At 45.3% G+C, this 21946-nt stretch overlaps 1 protein-coding gene across 5 annotated transcripts in view; it reads right to left on the bottom strand.

Moving 5' to 3' along the window:
• PUM23 (pumilio 23) overlaps positions 1 to 21946 on the bottom strand; it is a 108316-nt gene that overhangs the window by 48818 nt on the left and 37552 nt on the right. For 3 of the 5 annotated variants that reach the window (XM_086526509.1, XM_086526510.1, XM_086526506.1), the window contains exons 4-9: positions 21729 to 21887; positions 21503 to 21646; positions 3999 to 4118; positions 3714 to 3899; positions 3291 to 3439; positions 3027 to 3209 (exon numbers count right to left, since the gene is read on the bottom strand). In XM_086526509.1, coding sequence (XP_086382635.1) covers positions 3027 to 3209; positions 3291 to 3439; positions 3714 to 3899; positions 3999 to 4118; positions 21503 to 21646; positions 21729 to 21887 — 941 coding nt within the window. Of the gene's footprint in view, positions 1 to 2427; positions 2478 to 3026; positions 3210 to 3290; positions 3440 to 3713; positions 3900 to 3998; positions 4119 to 21502; positions 21647 to 21728; positions 21888 to 21946 lie in introns of all 5 variants that reach the window. The other 2 variants (XM_086526507.1, XM_086526508.1) reach the window with 1 other exon arrangement.

Below are 21946 nucleotides of genomic sequence, written 5' to 3'. Positions count from 1 at the left end.
TGGATCTCATTGTTGTTATATGCTCTGATAGTGTGTTGATCTCTGACTCACTAGAGGGTATGCAATGACATTTGGATGCATTACACGGTTTTGCAGAGGATAGTGGATTGTCTGTAAACCTTGGTAAAACCAAGGTTATGGTGTTTAACACCACACCACAGTGGATCAGGAGATCAACACCTACTTTCACATATGGTTAGGATATTGTGGAGTATACAGATGCATACACTTACCTTGGGGTAGCCTTCACTAGACCGAGGTTTTCTTTGGTGAGAGCAGCAGACACTAGACTGACGAGAGCTTATGTGGCCTTGGGAGGCTTGGAGACGATGTGTTCGCAGGTTCAGTTCCAGGAACCTCGGACCAAAGTTATGGCTCTTTGATACTTTAGTAGCCTCAGCTATGTTGTATGGGGTGCAGGTATGGGGACCTTCAGTAGGCCAGGATGGTTGGAGACATATGGAGAGGCCCTTGGTATCTATGATCTCTCGACTGATTAGAGCCAAGGCCTCCGTACCTCACCCTATCATTGGAGCAGAGCTAGCTGCCCCCCCTATGGTGATTGAGGCGCTTACCAGATCAGTCTCCTTTGTGCACAGCCTATGGGATACTACTAGAGACAGATATGACTGGCCCTTGAGTCTTCCAGACAATTAGCTCTACAAGGGGGCCCTTCATGCTGGTATGCACGGATGACACCATGGTTTCAGACGCATGGCTTCACCATGGACAGGCTGCCTCCTTTCCAGTACTCTCTTCAAGCACCCTCATTGTCTCTTACATGGGTGGAGATTACTAGACTCATTCGTTGGGACGTTATCCAGCTGGACACCAGAAGTACATGGATAGATCTGCCTCAGGAGTTGGGCACGAAGATGGATTTCTATAGAGAGCATCTTCTCCATCTCACAGGAGATGGGTTTGTCCCAGCTACATGGACACATATGTCTCATGGTTTGCGTTGTGCCATTGGTCAGATACGCACATCCTCACATCAATTCGAGATTGAGTCTATAGATTCAGAGGGATACCAACAGACAACAGGACATGCCGCTTATGCCAGATAGAGCCAGAGACAGAGTTACATTACATATGTCACTGCACAGTGTACAATGAGATACGGGCCCGTTTCCACTGCCTATTCAAAGAGGGTTTCTGTCCTTTATCTAGGGTCATGAGTTATGAGGACCAGAGATGTCTTGGACTATATCTACTTGAGTTACACAGACATAGAGACACTTTACAAGGGAGAGCTAGAGAGAGACAGTCCCAGAGACGGATTACAGATTTCTTTTCACTAGATATGGGACAGCCAGAGGAGCAGCCACCGCCGTAGAGCTCGGTCCACACTCACCCGACCACTACTAGCACTCTTATCGACCGAGCAGTGGAGCTACGGAGATCCAAATGACCACGAGTGAGGAGAGGAGCTACACAGCATCGACAAAGACTACAGCAGAGGATTCGAGCTATACTCTCTCGACACCCAGAGTGCAGATGAGAATGGATCCTCACCATTTCTCCCCCCATTCTGTCATTGTTTCACACATTGTTACATCCAGTTTACTGGGTACCTATTGTATCAGCTGTCACATCCACACAGTTCCAGCTTGTAGCAATAGTATTTTTGTTCTAGTGACTTTTGTACCCAGACATGGTATCAGATTCACTATTTTGTAACAGATTGGTCTCATAGGTCATTTTGGCCTTTTGAAGACCTTAATATAACATTTCATATCTCTCTCTCTCTCTCTCTCTCTCTCTCTCTCTCTCTCTCTCTCTCTCTCTCTCTCTCTCTCTCTCTCTCTCTCTATATATATATATATATATATATATATATATATATATATATATATATATATATATATATATATATATATATATATATATATATATATATATATATATATATATATATATATATATATATATATATATATATATATATATATATATATATATATATATATATATATATATATATATATATATATATATATATATATATATATATATAGAGAGAGAGAGAGAGAGAGAGAGAGAGAGATACACACACACACACACACACACACACATTTACACTTATAAAAAACTGTATAAACTTGTTTCTTTCGTTTCCTGAGATTGTTTCATGCTATGACGTTTCTGAAACCCTAGATAAGGATGTAGTTGCACGTACATCAATTATCAGTAAGATGTTACTGATGCAACTATGCCAAAATCGGCATAATTACAAAAAGCCTTGCATAGTTGCATATAATACAAATAATTGGTGCACATGTGACCATGCATGATTTCAAAAAGTAACTGATAACTATGTCTAAAAATGGCAATGCTTGAGACAAGGCTACCAGCAAGAAACGTTGAGATAATAGTCAGTCCTAATGAACTGGGAAAACTCTTCAATGCTGTAGGCTGCTTCTGTACCTGATTTATCTCCATGGTTACAATTTATCCTTCTACTTGACTTCAGAACCCTGCTTTGACACATCTGAGATTACATTAGTGTACCTGGCATCTCTGCATCAGAGAAGATACGCAATGTACTTAAGAGCAGCTGCGAAAGGACGGTCACTAGTAGCTAGGAATGCATAGTAGCAGCTATTGCCGATTGAGGGGCTGACAGCTTTGAGCTACAATCACAATATTCTGCGAGGGATACCAGGACATCCCTAGGTCATTGCTGTTGCATTTGAGGCTCCGTACTCTAAGCCTGAGAATCAGTAATACTCGCAGCCTTCTTGAAAACTTGTAGAGAAGCTCAAGAAGTGGACATTTAGGCCTATGTTGCCTAGGCTGGATCATGCAAGAAACCATCCTATAACAAGACCTAGCAAGAAACAAGCAGCTTTGCACCATAACCTTCTACGACCATCGACCATACATTCCACAATGCAACAGATGTAAGCATATCCATAGTCAGATAACTGCTCTCATACAAATAAAATGACAACATGCAAACCTCTGGCTAAACACTTGCACGTGCATACACACACATCCACAAACATTTGTTTTCATGAAATTACCCTATTATGTCAAATCGCTTGATATAATGTGGCCCATGTTTACTTTTCGCAAGATCGCTTTGAATTGCAACTAGTTCTGACACTATTGCTTCCTTCAAGTCGATGGTTCCAGCACGGAAGCACTTTTCTACTGTGAAAGCACTAAGCATCTGGGAAGCCAATTCTGCAAAATGACCTTTCAACCTGAAATCCACAACTTCCATCAGAAAATAAACTATGAGCTTGAAAACAAGTTACAACACTCTAATGACCCAGTGATATTACTTTGCAATCAGTCGATTCTTGTGTTTTGATGGAATTTCGGAAGACAAGAAGCTTTCAACAACACGGCATCCTCCTGGATCCTTGATAGTTGCAAGAATCTCTGCAGGCTCCATATTGAGCCAGCTTAGCCAAAACAGCTGGTTGCACTCCTACATTTGTTAAAAGGAAGCCTGTAAGCACAAAGACCAACAAAGCTTACAACATCAAAAGCACCATTATAAAAGCAATTGACAGATTAGGTGGGAGATACAAAGGAAATTCGCACCCACCTGACACCGCAACCAAATTAGCAAGAAGGTAAAGGGGTAACATGGCATGTATACGAGTTCATCAAGCATTCAATAAAAAGACTCGAGATTACAATTGAAGCAACTTGAAAGGAGAAAAATTGGGTCAATCGATGACTCAAAGACCAATACTTGCCGTAGGAAAAGTGAATATCAACTGCAGCATTGCACAACCGAGTACGGACATCCTTTCCTTCAAAAGTGGCTTCCAGTCTTTTGAGCCATTACTACTTGCATAACCCTCAAGGAACAGCAAACGTAAAACCAAACAAGAGGACGAAGCAGCATCCAAATTTAAAGCTTTCGCCAGTGAACTACACACCTGTGTCATTATTGAGAATTTAATAACTCAATATGAAGTAAAACACAATGCGATCAAGCATGCAAAGTGACCAGTAGCTTCAGTAGTAACAACTCTTACCTCCTGTTCACTGGACTGATACTTCTTACACACTTTCAAAAGGCTAGTAATAATTCCTGCTCTCTTTCCCCTGATCAAGGTCCAAAAATTGGGCTTGAGCACTGACAGCAGCGAAGCCACCTACACCAGCATATTGTAACTCTCTCTCTCTCTCTCTCTCTCTCTCTCTCTCTCTCTCTCTCTCTCTCTCTCTCTCTCAAACTTGAACATTCCAAGTCTAGATTCTGTCGCGAGACAGCAGAGATTCACTTAAAACCAATTCACAATTCAAGAGAGAGTCGACACGGCCCGGCGTAGTTCTGTGCCAAGAGAGATTGGCCCCAAAGACTGGCGCCCCTTTCGGTATTTCTTTTATATTAATCTGTGAGCAAAGTACAACTTCCCGCGGGTGCTCGCTCTCAGACTCTGCGTCCAGATGCCCTGAGAAGTGAGCCCCCTTGGGTCACTTATAAAGATTACAAGGGGTGCTAAAAGCAGAGCCCCAAAAGCATGAAACTCAAAAGCAATCGAGTCCCAAAATCTGCCAGTAAAAATACCCAAAGCAAAAAGCGGAAATTTCCATACAGTTCTGCCACATCAGCCTGTCAGCGTGAAAAACGGGATTTTCGTACAGCCTGCCACGTCAGCAGCTGTCAGTGCAAAACGTGAAAATCCGTACCGTCTGCCACGTCAGCATGCCAACGTAAAGTCCAAAATCTCCGTACTGTCTGTTGCCACGTCATCTGTCAGCCCACAGGTGGTCATGCCACGTCATCAGTTTGTGACACACCCCGCTCTTGAAAGAATTGTAATCGCCCTCGATTACGCCTCCAAAAGAGACAGAGTCCATAAACCAATTCAATAGACACTGACTCTAAGTACCGACGCACAGACACGACACATCTAGCACTTGTACAAAGACGACAGCTACATCACATGACAAATCAATCACAGAAAAATTCATTCCAAATCTCAGACTATGACTGCCAGCAACGTATTTAATAACCGCATCTAGATCCATCCCGGACCTCACTGATGCCGGATTAACTAATCCTTATTGCGATCATGTGTATAGAGATTTATGAGACCGAAATGCTACAGTCGTTTCGTCTTTCAGTTCATGCACTCAAACAGGTTAAATGAGAGTATTAATCAATCATCTTCAATTTTGGGAATTCCGTTTCATAAAGTCATACAGCAGAATACTGTCAGCCCATCAGTATCACTGAAACCCAAAGAGGACATCAGTGACCTTAATCAATCGAGGTAATCTGTTGACAAAGGAGCGGAGTGACTACCCTCTTGTGCAATCCTATGCACCATATTCAACCTTGCTGAGTTTGGGGATCTACCGGAGTAGACGATGCTAAACCAAATGCTTCAAGGTAAAGTTTCAAAATCTGAGGAGTATCTGCTAGGTCCTCCTCCTCCATCCACTTCCATCTAATGTCGGAAATTTCTTGAATTTAACCAAACCGCCAAAAATCACTTTACCTTTCATCTTTCTTTCCTTGTGTGCCAAAATCTGTTCAGGAACGAGTATCTCCTCACTCTCTTCCACTTCGGGTTGCTCATCGGGCTCCCCATCAACTGGCACCTCACCTTTAAAAGGTTCCAAGAGACTCACATGGAATGCATTGTGAATCTTCCAAGTATTGGGCAGCTTGAGTCGAAAGGAGACATCATTTATCTTTTCTTTAATCTGGAAAGGGCCATAATACCTCATGCTAAGCTTTGGAAAAAGCCAACCCTTTCCCTTCCATTTCCTTAGGCGTGCCTTCTCAAAACATAAGAGCACCCAATTGTTTTCCTTTCATTTCAAGTCTTGTCCATGTCGATCTGCTGTCTTCTTATGTCGTTCTTGAGATTTCTCTAAAGCCTCGCGGACCTTGGCAAAAGCAGTGTCCAAGTCCTTCGTGTACTCGTTGGCTTCAAAAATCTTGTCTTTAGTGCTGAGAAAGGGTAGAACCTTCTGAGCACCTTCAATTATCTCAAATGGCGCCTTCCCCATCGAAGAGTGAACCGTGTTATTGTAGGCAAATTCCACCAAAGGTAAAAAAAAATCCCATTGAGTCTTCTGGTCAGAGATGTAAGACTTCAATAAATCCAGAACAACTGAATTTGCAACCTCAGATTGCCTATTTGTCCGCGGGTGGAATGATGACGAGAATTGCAACCGTGTGCCAATGTTCTCCCTCCAAAACAAACTCAAGAATTGGGGATCTCTGCCGAAGACTATTATCTCAGGCATGCCATGTAATCGAAATATCTGTGCAATGAACAGTCTCGCTAAATGGTCTGGCTTGATTGTTTTCTTCACTGGAATGAAGTGAGCTTGCTTACTAAATCTGTCAATGACAATCCAAATGCCATCGTGCCCACTCTGTGTCTTCGGGAGATCAAAGATGAAATCCATTGCAATACTTTGCCAGGGGCGGGTGGGAATGGGTAAAGGCTGTAGTATTATCTATGCCTTATGCCTATCAAACTTGACTTTCTGGCATACTAAACAACTGCGAACAAAGTCGTCCACATCCTTCTTGAGTCTCGGCCAAAGAAATAACGCTCCACACATTTCAAGGTGGCGTCAATGCCGCGCTGACCCGTAAAAGGTGGACAATGGCACTTAGCCAAAACCTTTTCCCTCAACGGCTATGTAACACACAACATTGTTTTCTTCATCAAGTAGACATCCCGTATGGAATACCCTGGCACTATCTCCCCATTCTATATCCAAGTAAACACATCGAAAAGATCCAGATCCCCACGAGAAAAGGACTCCTTTCTCAATAAGTGCAAAGGGGAAGCTATCTCTGCAAACTTCTGAATAAACCGCCGGTAGTAAGAACACAAGCCCAAAAAGCTTCTAACTTCATGAACATTCTTCAAGTCTGGCCAATCGCGGATAGTCTCAATCTTGGCTGGGTCCATCTGTACTCCTGCTGCTGAGATGATGTGTCCCAGAAAGTGTATCTTCGGCAAGAAAAACTCGCTCTTTTTGGCATTGATAACTAATCTGCAATCACGCAAAGCCTGAAAGACCTGTAGCAGATGGTGTCGATGCTCTGCTTCATCCTTGGAGAAAACTATGATGTCATCAAAGAAAGTGCCCATAAAAGATCAATGCTCTCGGAAAATCCTATCCATCATTCGGTTGAATGTCGTTGGAGCATTGGTAAGTCCAAAAGGCATCACCAAAAATTCATATAAATTAAAGCTTGTCCGAAAGACTGTCTTGTAGACATCTCTCAGAGCGATTCTGATCTAATGATATCCGCTTTTCAAATCAATCTTGATGAAACAACAGGATTCCTGAAGTCGGTCAAGAATATCATTGATCCTTGGAATCAGAAATCTGTTCTTGATAGTGGTTTTATTGAGAGCTCTATAGTCAATGCACATCCTCTAAGATCTGTCTTTCTTTAGTACCAGTAAAACCGGAGAACACTAGGGTGAAGTACTCGGCTGGATGAGACCCTTTTCAAGGTGGTCTTTCACTTGGTTCATGATTTCTTCATTCTCGGCTTGGCTAACACGGTAAGGTAGCCGGTTCGGTGGTGTGGTTCCGGGAATCAAATCAATGGTATGGCCCTCAGGACGAGATGTGGGTAACTCGCCTGGCAAGCCTTCTCAAAAACAATCAGTATGTGTGTGCAAAAATTATTGTCATTCTTTGTCTAGTTAAGACATGTTCGTTCGTTGTTTATCATTCAATTCTTTCAAATAGATCAAGTAAACAAAGAGACTTAATTTCATTAATTTTGAAATGGCCAAAGCCGATACAATAGGGACAAACTCGCCCTTCAATTTTACATCTAGTACAATTTTTATGCCCTTCTCATTTGTCAAAGTCGCTTTTTTGGCCCAATAGTCAACCACAGCGTTGTTCTTATGGTACCAAGGGATTCCTAGGAGGACGTCACACCCTTCTAAAGGCATGATGTAAAAGTCCTCCTGCCCTAAATACCCCTGACAATGCAAACGAAGTTTGCCAATGACAGGCGTAATGGCTACATCCCGTCCGGGTGCTGCTAGAATTGTCGCTACCGGTGGCCCCATCCTGTCGGGCGTAATCTCAAGCCGCGCCACCAATTCTGGAGAAATGAAGTTGGCCTTGGCTCCTCCATCAAAAAAGATAAGGGCTTCCTGATCTTTCACTTTGCCCCATGCGCGGCAAAGTTTTGTACTTTCATCCATCTGGCTTGGGTCAGTTCCCATGCAATCAGGTACCAGTCCTGCTTTCATCTTGTCTTTTTTGCCACGTTCCTCCGCTGCTCTAGAACTCTTTAGCATGTCTTCAGCTTGTCCTCGTCGTGCCTTTTTAGGGCACTTTGTGAAGATGTGCCCTTGTTCCCCGCAACCAAAACACTTCCCCTCTTTGAGATAGTTATCCCTCTCTCTAAGAGTCAATCGGGGTTGTGTATCTTTCTTTTCCTAGGGATTCTTTTTCTTTCTATTTTCATTGTTCGAGGTCTGTCTCGTCCTCTGAGTCAAAATTTCATCAGTGGGATAAGTCAACTTCCCTGAATGTATCAAGAATCCCCGTTTCGCATGTCCCATTAGTTGTTGTATAGACTCAGACTTTTGTTCAAAGCACTAATCCCGGATCTCTGTAGGGAGTCCGTAGCAAAACCGCTCAATCTGTTCTTTAAAGGTGACCTTCTTAAACGAAGAGGTCGGTAGAAAAGAATCCAAAAACCTCTCACAATATGCGTCCAAAGAATCACCCTTGGTCATCCGAGGATGAATCCAAGGGGTTCTTACATTTCGTTCATACTCCTGAGTCAACCAAGAAGCAATAAAGAGCCATTTGAACTTCAACCACTTCACCGGGGCTTGTTTCCTCAAAAGAAGAGTGGACCACCATGTTCAAGCAATTCCCTTTAAAAACGATGCAGCACCCCTGATCTTGGAGTGCTCAAAGTAACACCCTCTAGAGAAGGCTATGTCAAACTGCTAAATGAAGGCCAAAGCCCAATTTTATTGACTATCCACCCTCTTTAAATTCCTTTTGCTTGCTCTTATCTTCGAGGAAATCGTATCTTATCTTCCAAAGCTTTGCTTTTTGCTTCACTACTTGCCCTTTATGTCCTCCTCACTCAAGTCGGAAGAGGAAGAGCTAGAAGAACTATCAAAAGAAGAGGAAGAGGAATTGGCTAGTCCTTCAAAACGCACACGCTTCTTCTGATCTCTTGCAGATGCAAAAGAAGATTGATGGCCCAAGTCACCGAGGTAGTCAGTCCCCTTCTTGCGCTTCTTCAATTGCTTCTTCGTGTCCAAAAGCTAACTGATCTGGGATTGGACCACCTCTTGAAGTTCTTCTTATGTAAACATTCTTGAAGTAGGAGGCTTCTTGATATCCAGTTTGATTGGTGGTTTGATGGCTTTCTGCCACCGCTGAGTATGCACTTCAGCCATGGATTGCTAGGGCAAAAAATTTGCAAATTGGGGATCTTTTTCAAACTGAAGCATCTGCTTTGTGCACTCGTCAACCTGTTGTCGACGTTGCATCTCCAACAGTTCATACTGTGTAGGCCGAGGTGGCCCGTACTGATCTTCTGCTAAGTTGCTTAAATTTGCCATATTTCCTCCTCTTGCCTTAGCGGTTGCACAAGAGGTCGATTGATTCTTCTCGGAATCCATAGGTGTCCCGAGAAAAGGGATCGGCTTTCTCGGTAGAAGAGAAATCGGTCGTGCTCTGATGCCACTGTAACAAACTTGGACACCCCAAGTCTAGATTCTATCACGACAAAGCAGAGATTCACTTAAAAACAATTCAAAATTCAAGAGAGAGAGTCGACACGGTCCGGCGTAGTTCCGTGCCAAGAGAGATTGGCCCCAAAGACTGGCATCCCTTTTGGTATTTCCTTTTTATTAATCTGTGAGAAAAGTATAACTTCCTGCGGGTGCTCTCTCTCAGACTTTGCATCCAGATGCCCTGAGAAATGCGCCCCCTTGGGTCACTTATAGAGATTACAAGGGGTGCTAAAAGCAGAGCCCCAAAAGCATGAAACTCAAAAGCAATTGAGTCCCAAAATCTGCCATTAAAAAAACCTAGCGCAAAACGCGGAAATTTCCATACAGTTCTGCCACATCAGCCTATCAGCGTGAAAAGCGGGATTCCGTACAGACTGCCACCTCACCAACTGTCAGCGCAAAACGCGAAAATCCGTATTGTCTGCCACGTCAACATGCCAACGCAAATTCCGAAATCTCCGTACTATCTGCTGCCACGTCATTTGTCAACCCGCAGGTGGTCATGCCACATCATCGGTCTCTCTCTCTCTCTCTCTCTCTCTCTCTCTCTCTCTTTTTTTTTTGAAAAAATCAGGGCTGTATATTACTGAGTACAATAGAATCCCCAACGGATGCCAAAATAGCCTGTCACGTGGGGTGTACAAGCTGAATGTAAGGATGAGAGCCACTATAGTGACAACTCGACTAGTACAATCTCATGGTGGTCTGTGTGATGAGTGGAGGAGAAACCACTGAGAAGGCGCATAATGCCATGTAATCTGTCCACCTGTAAGTGTGAAGAAGAGTGGAGATCTTGCCCAACACCGAAGGAAATCAAATCGACGAGCCTCGGCTGCTCTAGATGTGCCTGAGGAAGAATCCCACTGCCAGATGAGGGTGTGAATGATGTCCAGCCAAATGATAGTGAGGGTATCCTGAAGGAGCTGCGGTGCCGCACTGAGAATATGAAGACAACGAGCTCTCCAAACATTCCAGAGTGCAATGCTGGTGATTACTGAGAAGATTTCATCACGTGTTTGAGGATCTCCTTGCCAAGCAATCTGTGGTAACATAGCCAAAGTCCCTCGTCTGTAACCAGTCGCGGTAAGCATAAGAGCTGGATCTGTGTCTGAGCCCTCCTAGAAAAGATGCGGTCCGGGCATCGGCATCAACCAGGAAACAGATCCCCAAGTGAGAAATCCATGCTGAACTCCAGCTCTGCTAAGTAAAAAACCAACTGCTAGCCAAACTGCATGAGAAGATGAGCATGACCAAAGGCAATGCGCAGGTGACTCAGGTAGGCGCAAAGAACATCGAGTACATAACGGATCGTGACCCATAGAAGCTAACCAAGTCCCAACTGGAAGTCCTACATGTGCAATCATCCAAAGGAAAAAGGAAATACGACGAGCCACATGTAAATCCCAGATGGCTGACCAAAATTGCCGTAGATAGGCGTGTGAGAGACCTGAATGTAACCAGAAACGCATACGAGTGGGCTGCTCTGGGTGTTGTCTCATCAATGCGAATCTTCCAATTCTGACTGTATACTCAAAGAATGATACATGTGCGCCGGTACGGTTAGAGTGAGGCCAATGCCACTCTCCTGGGTCCCAATAAAGCTGAGATAGGGCACGACCCTCCCACACCCAAAACCTCCAAAGTGCAGCATCAGCGGAAGCGAAACGGGGGTCAACACAACGACGCTTCCCGCGGGAGCCAACTACTCGTATGGCCTCCCAGCGAGCATCGGGGTAGACAAGGTGCGGAGAGGTAGTAGCATAAGTCAGTCTAGCATGCATCCCCGAAGAGTAGTCAGTATCAACTGTGAACAGCATAGTGTCGAAACGAACTAGTAAGAGAGTGCTCTGATAGAAGAGGCCTTCCCAGCCACAATGTGGAGGCATCTGAACTGTACCGCGCATGACTGCGTCCCAGTGTGAAGGAATGGCGGAGCCAATCTCAAGCAGTCTGTCTGTTACCCCGCGACCAATGTCATAATGTTCTGCCACAAAATCTGCATCCAGCATACACGTCTCATGAAACAACCGCATAGAGGCAGCAGGTCCAGTGTCCCAAGCAGCCCAGTCAATGTGAGTCCTCTCTCCAAGCTGACGAGGTGGATTAACCGAAGAATCAAGAACTGCATCATTCCAAATGAGAGGCTGGCGCTCAATCTCCTCACGGCATGAGGGAGGTGAGCGTTTGATAGCGCGTCGCATGGATACCCAAATCTGAAGGAGCGAACGAATGAAGGGTGAGAGAGTGCTGGTGCACAAGGGGGCATCCGTGAAGAGAAAACAATACCCTGTTTGCCAAGTATGGCCATCTCTAGTTTCGAGGCACGGAGTCGCTGTGGAAAGAGCGGCCTGAAGAAGCATCTTCCAAAGTTCTTGGCCGGGAAAAAGACCCCGAACAATAAGCTTGGTAAGAAGGGCGCGACTCTGTAATTCTGGATCAATAATGCCAAGGCCCCCCTCTGATCTAGGACGAATAATCGTGGACCAGCGAACTCGAGCACGAGTATCAATAGTCCCATCTGTGCCACTCCATAAAAAGTTCCGCACGAGTCTGCGTAGCTGAGCTATCACACCAGAATGTAGCATCCAACAGGAGGCCGTATACCATACTGTAGCCAGAATGACCTGGTTGGCGACCAATGCGCGGCCAGCCAACGACAGATGACGTGAAGACCAATGACAAAGCTTCCTGCGAATAGACTGTAGCACAGGTGCAAACTGCTGCTGTGAGGAAACGTCAAATCCAACCTGGAAGCCCAAATATCTGCATGTCTGACCTGGCTGTAGCCATGTGAAACCATCAGTTACCCCCCAAGTAGGCATGTCATTACTGCCAACCAATAACCCATAGGATTTATGCCAGTTAATGCGTGCACCACTGGCAATGCAAAAAACCTCCAGGGCTCCCCGCATGGCATCAAGAGTTGCTAACTCATAGCGCAACATCAGCATAGTGTCATCAGCAAACTCCTGATCGATAAGGTCCGGAGCTGAAGGTACTGGCATGGTCAAGCCACGAAATGCATGACTCTGAGCACGAAGAAAGTCTGACATAGTCTCGCCCACAAACAGATAGAGATATGCTGCTAAAGGGCATCCCTGACGGACAGATCAAGAGAGCTCAAAACTGCGACTGACACACCACCAATAGTAATAGCACTGCTGGCAGTTCTGAAGAGAGCGAAAATGCCTGAGATCCATCTTGAAGGGAAACCCATCCTAGCCAATGATCCTTCGAGAAACTCCCACTCAACACGATCGTATGCTTTCTCGAAGTCAAGGATGAAAAAAGCGAGAGGTTCCGAAGATGATCTGGCCCACTCTACTGCCTCATAAAAGGTGAAGATATTGTCCAGTATGCATCGATCCATAACAAAGCCTGTCTGAGAAGTGTGAATAATATCTGGTAAGAACGGTCGCAAGCGATGGCTGATCAGTAACGCTAATATTTTATAGACCGAAGGGAGGAGAGTAATAGGTCTCCACTGGCGAAGCTGAGTGGTGTCACCCCCTTTCGGAATAAGAGATATGAGTCCTGAACAAAGATCTGGATGCATATAGCCTGATGAAAAGATATCTTGACAACCACGAAGCAGTGGTATATGCAATACATCCCAATAGGTTAAAAAGAAAGCTCTATTGAGGCCGTCCTCTCCTGGACAGGAAGATGGATCTAGACTCTCGATAGCATCATGAAGCTCTGCAAGTGTGAATGGGGCTAACAAGATCTCTGCCATAGTGTCTGTACAACGATAGCGAGTGTGCTGCCAAATCTGCTCACGGGCAAGTAAAACCTCAGTAGTGCATACATCAGCACTGAACAATGCGTCAAAATAATCTGCAGACATATCAAGAATAACATCAGGATGCATATGAAGTGTTCCTTGAGCATCGCACAAAGTCCTGAGGGTGGTGCCAGGAGGACGCTCTTTATGCGCAGTGAAGAAGTCCTTATTCATTCGGTCAGCTTTAGCTATCCAATGAGATACTGAAGCATGATGAGTGAACTCAGACCTAGCCTCCTGTATGCTACGAGTTTCCTGTATGAGTTCTGTCTGTCTAGCAGCGAGATAAGCATCCTGAGGCCACTCCTCAAGCAAGCGCTGTGTGGAACCAAGAGGAATGTAAAGGTCAGACTCACGTACTCTCAACTGACGATGAATACTAGCAGTTTGAGCACGGCAGTAAATACTAGACTGAGTAATGCAATGGGCAAGGAATTCTCCAGGGGAACCACAATAAGAAGCTCCCGTGGACCACAAGTCGCGAATCTGCTGCTGCAAAACTTCAGTGGTGAGAACACTGTCAGGGATGCGGCAGCCTCGTCTCTGTGCAAAGGATCTAGGGAAAGAGATAAACAATGAGCTAGGAAAATGATCTGAGAGGCTGGTCCCTCGCCAAATAGTAGTAAATCCACCTAGAGCTGCTGCCCAAGGGCCAATGTAAAAACGATCAAGGCGCTCTAATAGTCTTCCCTGTTGTCTCTGAAACCCCCACGAGTAATGAAGTGTAGCGGGGTGATGACCGAAAGAGGGTATGTGCCAGGCATCAACACCTTGAATAGCTAGAAGAAATCGATCCCAAGCCGGCTGCTCATCTGGAGAAATGGATGATAGAACTGGGGGAGTGAGCGATCGCCAATCAGAGTCGCTCTCGACGTTGTTGAAATCGCCTCCAACAACCCAAGAGTCCACAGCAGGTAGAGCAGCAACCAAGGACGACCAAAAAGTAGCTCTCTCCCGAGGAGTAGTGGGTGCATATACTGACATAAAGCCAATGGTAGAGTCCCGAATCCGAATAGAAACATAGACTGCTCTGCCAGCAACAAGGGTGCCATGCTGCTGAACTGATGCCAAGTATCGTGACCCCACTGAGATACATACACCGCAACTCTGTCCATGAATGCCTAGAGCAGGCTCCCAAAAAGTGTGAGCGCCCGAGGGCATGAGATTACCAAAGGGACTGGCAATCTTATGCTCCTGTACTAGTAATACATCCACAGTGCCTACTACATGAGCATGTAAATCTCTACGAAGTAAAAGCTTGCGTGAACCTCTTACCCGAGAAGTCTGTAAACCATTAGTATTCCAAGAAACTACATGTAAATCCATAGTCTGCATGGAAGAATTGATAAAGCATCTGACTAACTGCGCATCTTCTTGGAGGCAGCTGGGCCATCCAAGGGATGAGCTTCTGGCGGGAGGAAAGCAACACGTAAGCCCTCTCTAAAATATGGCGTCTCATTGCACCAACTGCGGACCTCAGCTTGTTTACATTGCATGACGGATGCTGCAACTTTAACACCCCAAATGCGCAGACATAGGAAGCACCACATCTGAGGATACATGAATGATCATAGGCAATGAATAGCAAGCATAAACATCACTCCATTCCATTGCACCAATACAGGAAGGGAAGTGTGGAGACAATACATCTGGAGCGGAAGTAGTCAACCATAAATTAAGCTGAGCCATAGTTTGTGCATGCACAAAATGCAGAACCTGATCCTCGTTCCATTCCTGAGCTGCATGGAATGGAAGGAAAAAGGAATGGGTAGGCTGAGAGCGACTGCCTATTAAAGAGGGAACACAACCTGACTTGTGATGCATAAGGTAGAGCTGCACCCGCAATGGTCCTTCTGAGTCACCGCACATTTCAACTCGATGAGTGCCCCACGAAAGAGGGCAAGAACTTAGAAAACTACGAGGGACATAAGTATGGGCGGCTGAGGGAGGGGGTGGACCAGAAGGTGGAGGGGGGGGAGTAAGGGCGAGAGGGAGAGGAGGAAAAGGAAGAGGGAGCAATGGTGAAGGATCCATCTGCATGGGAATAGGAACCTCGGGAATAGGGGAAGGAGCAGGCAAGGGAACTACGACAAGTGAAGGAGGAGCTGGTAGCAGAGGTAAGTGATCCTGGGCTGAGGAAGAAGAATGGTGAGGAGAAGCTGGGGATAAGGGAGTGGCAGAAACTTGAGAGGGAGCAGGAGAGTTAACAATGGGAGTTGCTTGTGGGGTGGGTTGCTGACGAGGACGGAAGGAATGGTTACGACCTACTATCTGCCATGCAGTCTCAGTAGGAACTGAAGCAGAGGGAGGAACATGGACGATTGAAGCTCTGGGAGCACCCTTAGGCTGCTGAGGTGCTCGAGTAGTAGTAGTAGGAGCCGGCTGTGGCTGACCACGTGACTGAGTGTGGGTGCCACGAGCTGTCTGTTGTTGTCGCCGATGGCGTGGTTGAGTGGGGCAATCGCGTGCCAAGTGTCCCATCTCATGACAACGTAAACATTGTCCTGGGCGTCCAGTGACTACCATTCGGCAAGAGTAGTCTCGATCACGCACCGCCACTGTAACTTTATCTGGCAATGTAGTATCCCCAAACACCAGGACCTGAATGCGAGGTGGACCAGATGAGAAGATGCAGGATCCTGGGACTACTGTGCCAAAATGAGCAACAATCATATGAAGGAGATGCTCATCAATAAAATGGAGAGGCATATCCGGGAAGGAAAGCGTCAAGAGGGAATCGGGGGATAAGATGTCAACTGTCAAACTCCTCAATAGTGAACTTTGGATACCACCTTGTCAAGTATATCATTCTGCGATCAGAGAGTATCAGGGAGCGAGCCAGGAGAGCTGAGGCAGTGGCGGGATCTGAAAGACGTACCATGAATATGCCTCTGCCAAGTAATGTAAGTTCCGAGACACGTCCCTGAGTAGTGCCCAATGCAGTCTGACACCAATCACGTATAGAAGAGCGAGGTGGAGACTGTCCAATCATCCGGCCAACCAAGGCATGCTGTGCCAAGTGTTGAATTTTGGAGTCAATGCGTGTCAACAAGTCACCAGTACAATCCACGCGATAGGCAATTGGTGATGGAGCGCCGTGTGTGGCACTCAAGACCGGCAAAGCCGCCATGAAGAATGGGCTAGACTGGTAAACGGGAAAAGCAAGACCCAAAGCGAAGCTTGAACTCTTTCACTCTCTCTCTCGTTCTCTCCTTCCCTTGCAAGGTTTAGAACGATGCCCAGTGCAGTCTGACACCAATCACGTATAGAAGAGCGAGGTGGAGACTGTCCAATCATCCGGCCAACCAAGGCATGCTGTGCCAAGTGTTGAATTTTGGAGTCAATGCGTGTCAACAAGTCACCAGTACAATCCATGCGACAGGCAATTGGTGATGGAGCGCCGTGTGTGGCACTCAAGACCGGCAAAGCCGCCATGAAGAATGGGCTAGACTGGTAAACGGGAAAAGCAACACCCAAAGCGAAGCTTGAACTCTCTCTCTCTCTCTCTCTCTCTCTCTCTCTCTCTCTCTCTCTCTCTCTCTCTCTATATATATATATATATATATATATATATATATATATATATATATATATATATATAATATCACCCAAGTGTGGTAGATTGGTTATGCCATTTCCCTCTTGAATAACAAGTCTTGAGTTCAACTCTCCTCATCGGATAGATCTTTAAGGTCTCTTGGGATAGTTTCCTACGACGTTAAAATATATACTCTCTCTCTCTCTCTCTCTCTCTCTCTCTCTCTCTCTCTCTCATAATCGCAATCCACAGGGCTGATACCGCAACCAGGGTGTGCTGAAATCTGAAAAGCGTGCAAACTCTGAATAGTGCAAGCAAGGCAGGATCTGTTCCAGGACAGCGTGCAGAGATTAAACAATGCAGGCAGTGCAAGTTTTAGAGCAGCACACAGCCAGTGCGTGCAGGGTCTAAGCAGAACTTGTTCTAAACAGCACACATAGTAAAGCTGCATCTGAGCAAGGTCGCAAGCTACAGTAGGGCAGTGAGAACATCAACGGCTCTGTAGATTAAGCGCGGAAATCTTAGAGACAGTGTTGGGATTAAGCGCGGAAAGGATGGACCAATCAGCTGACCTCGGGGATGATGATATTTATGAAACCCTGCCTAAATCGAAAGCGACATTTAGGCAGAGGTTTCGAGAGGGGGCACTATCGCTAGGTTCTGTGACAGCAGAGAAACTGTCTAGAGTCAAAGATCAATTAGTGTATGAGAAATGTACAGGTGATGATTAAGGCGGAGCTGAGCCTTTTGAGGAGTGACATTGTAGAAAAGATGTATGCAAATGCAGAGACTTACAAAATAGCTATGTATGCAGATATGAGGAAAGCTTTGTACAAAGAGATGCTTAGTAAGCATGACGAGATATACATCATTGAGGGCCAAAATGCAGACTATAGTGAGGGCAAAAGTGAATGTAATGGAATGCATGATGCAAAAAAAATTAGAGGATGCACTTGCTGTTTTTGAGTTCTTGAAATCAAAAATGGAAGAACGCATGAATGAAAAGGATGCATTGATCGAAGCACTTACGGGAGAACTCACAGCTTGTAGGGAGAAAATCACCCCTCAATGATGCAGCAGCTCGAAAGCATTAAGGAGCATGTGAAAACTCTACGTGAAGAGGAAGAGTAGAAGGCACAAACCACCTCTTCATGGGCAAAGCACCTATTCAAAACACAAGAGAAGGTGGATAAAGCAGAAAAGTGGATTGACGATGCGAAGAAAGGAAAAGATAAGATGCATAGAGCCACACCGACATCCACTATCATCAATATGACGATTGAGGAGGAGCAAAAGAGGAAGACTAGAGCCCTTAATGTGTGTGTTACAAGTCTCAAAGACACTGGGAAAGTAGAAGAGCAAGTGAAAGAACTCTTGAAGCGTATGGGCATTTCTGAACCCACACACACAGGGGCTTGGAGAGTGGGAAAGAAGGGAAGAGATGAGAAAGGAAGTTCCAAGGAAAGAACACTCATTATGCGATTCCCTACATTGGAAGCTAGGAAGGAATTCCTGAAGAAGAGACCGACAATCAAGCAAACTGGGATATTTTTGGGTGATGACCTCACTCTAACACAAGCAGCACACATGCCAGAGATGATGCTAGAGATCAAAACAGCAAGGGAGAAAGACAAAAATTGCTTTCTACAGGGAAGGGAGAGTAGTGGTTTTGGAAAGACGCACCGCATGGTGCAAGACCTATGGGACCAACCTTAAAATGGCAGCATGGAATTGTAATGGATCAATGAAGCTAGACGTAGGCGCATTTGAGGATAGCTTCAAGGGAAGAGACGTTACTTTTTACTCGAACATCAGACTCATGGTGGCACATTACCTAGAGTGACGGGATACCATTGGCAGACTACCTGTAGACAGGATGTGAGATCAACGCAAAGAGGACGTGGGTCAAGAGGTGTGGCAGTCCTATTCAGGGAGGAGCTTTAGTGTCACATGCACATCTAACCCTATGTGCATGTGGACAAGCTATCTCAAGTCTAGAGTTCAGGTCAGCTTCGAAAGTGTTTTGGCACCTTTGTGAGCCTGTGAGCGGGCCGTGCATGTCCAGGCACTTGGAGTAGTTGCATATCCTCTGATTGCACACCCAGCATATGCATTGTTCAAGCAGAAGGTCCATTTTCCCGGCCAGTTTTGGGACACTATAGTTTACAGCCCAAAATGCCTGTAAACTATTATGTTCTAATTGCAACCCAATACCACCCAGTATATGCATTGTTCAAGCAGAAGATCCATTTTTCCGGCCAGTTTTGGGACACTATAGTTTATAGCCCAAAATGCCTGTAAACTATATTGTCCCAAAATTGGCCGAGAAAATGGACCTTCTGCTTGAACAATGCATATGATGGGTGGTATTGGGTGTGCAATCAGAGGATATGCAACTACTCTAAGTGCCTGGACATGCATGGCCCGCTCACACGCTCACAAAGGTGCCAAAATACTTCCTAAGTTGACTTGAACCCTAGACTTGAGATAGCTTGTCCACATGCACATAGGGTTAGATGTGCACGTGACATTCAATCCCTCATTTGTATTGTTTGGAGAGATGAGCAAGACAAATATATGTAGGTCAGAGTGAGTGTCACGTGACATATCCAACCCTGTGTCCGTGGACAAGCTGCAGCATAGCAAGGGTTCAGTTAAGTCCAGTCAGTCTAGATTAGCAAGTGATCTGGCACTTTTTGAGTCTGTTCGCAGACCGTGCATGCCCAGTCACTTAGTGTAGATGCATAACCTTTGGTTGCACACAACATGATCATTAGCATTCCCATCAGAATCCATCAGGGGAATTTTCCAGTGCATTTAGCCTATTTTCCCTATTTTTGACATTTTTCACTTATTATTTTTAAGTGACTTTTGTTGGAAAGTAGGTAGGGCAAATTGAGTAAGTTTGTATATAAGCAAACCTAGACTAGCACTAATTGGCAGAAGAGGCAGCAGGAGCACATGCTCAACAAGCAACTTCTCAACAGAACCCCCAAGAGGCCTAGCGTTTTTGCTCCACAGCAAGCACCTAGCATTTTTGGACCAGATCAGCCAACGTTTTTGCTCTTGCAGATCCCTGGCGACAGAAGACTCAACAAGAGACCTAGCGTTTTGCAGTTGCAGGCCATCCGGCGCCAGCAGAACCATTTTCAGCCCTAGCATTTTTTATTTGCAGATCAGCCCCAGCGTTTTACAGATTTACCGCGACGGAACATCAAGAACCATCAGCGTTTTCAGTTTTCAGCCCTTAGACACCGCAGATCAAGTCCCGAACCTCATAGATCTCACCTTCCTGCAGCAATTCCTCGCCGCGCGGTCAGTTTCCGCAAGGTTTACAATTTCAGCCCGGAAAATGCAGATTTCAGCATCTGCGTTTTCAGCGCGTCGTCGTTGCATCATCGTCACCGACATAGAGTCAGAATTCAGCAGATAAAGATTTGCAGATTTCAGCCCTTAGCGATTTCAGTTTTCAGCCGTCTCATCGTCGTCCTCATCGTCGGCAAGTCCAAGCATTGTAGAGATTCGTAAGTAGACTGCTCTCGCCATAGAGAGTGGGGCCTTCGGAGGAGGGTTTTACGTCGTCTTTGGTGTCGTATTCTCTTCTCTATCTCTCAGTCTCATGCACTTCCATTCACTGTGTCCATTCACTTTGTTTGTGTCCATTGCACTCTCTCATTAAGAAAGGAAGGCTCTCCCTTCCATAAGAACAAAAGGAACCTTGAGCACAGTTCAGAGCACTCATCTTGAGCAAAGTTCAAACATTCATTCCATTGCACCTAACAGTGAGAGCAGAGATAGGGAGGCCGCTCTACATTGCAATATGCTATTTTGCCCCCGGCAAATCTCATTATGCATCACCCAAGGGGCATTCACCCTAAATGATATTGGATGAGGGCATATGGGAGTTCTCTAGGGATGGAGATGTCATTCTTCTGGGAGACTTAAATGCCAGGATGGGCCAATCTCAGACAGCTTTCTACGATACCTCTGGGGAAATGTTGAGAGAATTGGATGTCAATGATATGGGATTAGTGTGGCTGTTCCCCCAACCTATCTCCTCATTTAGCCATCTTTGTACATGTTCTATTTCTCATTGGGAGTCTCCCCATTTGGTAATGTAGCCCTCTTTACAGGGGCAGTTTGTACCCCATTGGGCAGGTTTGTTAACTAATGAAAGAATCTTTTTCTCGCCAAAAAAAAAAAATGGAACAGCAATGAGCACATAAGTTTGAAGCAAAATTGCCTACAACATCAATTTTTGGCCCAAGTGATGTGAAAGATGAAATGTCTGGAAGTTTTGATATACAATGCACGTGCACACACATGAAAGAATTGTCACCAGGGAAAGCCCTCAAAAGCATATAGACTGGTCTCGTGAATGTAGGCCCCACAACTCCCTTAAGGTGCTCACCTATATATGTGAGAAGCATTGACTCTTATCATTACCTGATTGTGACTCCGCATTGAGATAATCAAAGCTTGTACAACAAAGTTGGCTGATGGATGAACAGCATATTCAAGGAGATGGGGTGTCAAAATCTGTTGAAACATTTCTTGGTAAGTATGATCAGAGGCCACTTCTAACATCACCTGCAGAGAATCTTCAAGAGTAAATACAGCTTGGAAAGTGATGTCATTTCAAGACAATAGGCTAACAGTAGGTGAGCCGTGCCTCAACAAGATGGCTACCATAGTTGTCAAACATAAGCTGCCGAAGATTTTGATTGGAGCTCTTGCCTTCTTCATTGGCACCTTCCTTGTCAGAACCCAGAAGTATATACAAGGCCTCTCTAACCAGAGCACGCTCTCCTGCTAGAACTCTCAGCAATGCCTGCCAGAAATGAATCAGAAAAGCTGCCAGATTATTGCAACAAACTTCTCAGACCTCGA

Source organism: Adiantum capillus-veneris, chromosome 13 (genome assembly GCF_014529385.1).
Source record: "Adiantum capillus-veneris isolate H3 chromosome 13, ASM1452938v2, whole genome shotgun sequence".
Taxonomy (NCBI): domain Eukaryota; kingdom Viridiplantae; phylum Streptophyta; class Polypodiopsida; order Polypodiales; family Pteridaceae; genus Adiantum; species Adiantum capillus-veneris.
Note: the sequence above shows the minus strand (reverse complement) of the source record. Positions and strands in the feature narration are given on the sequence as shown.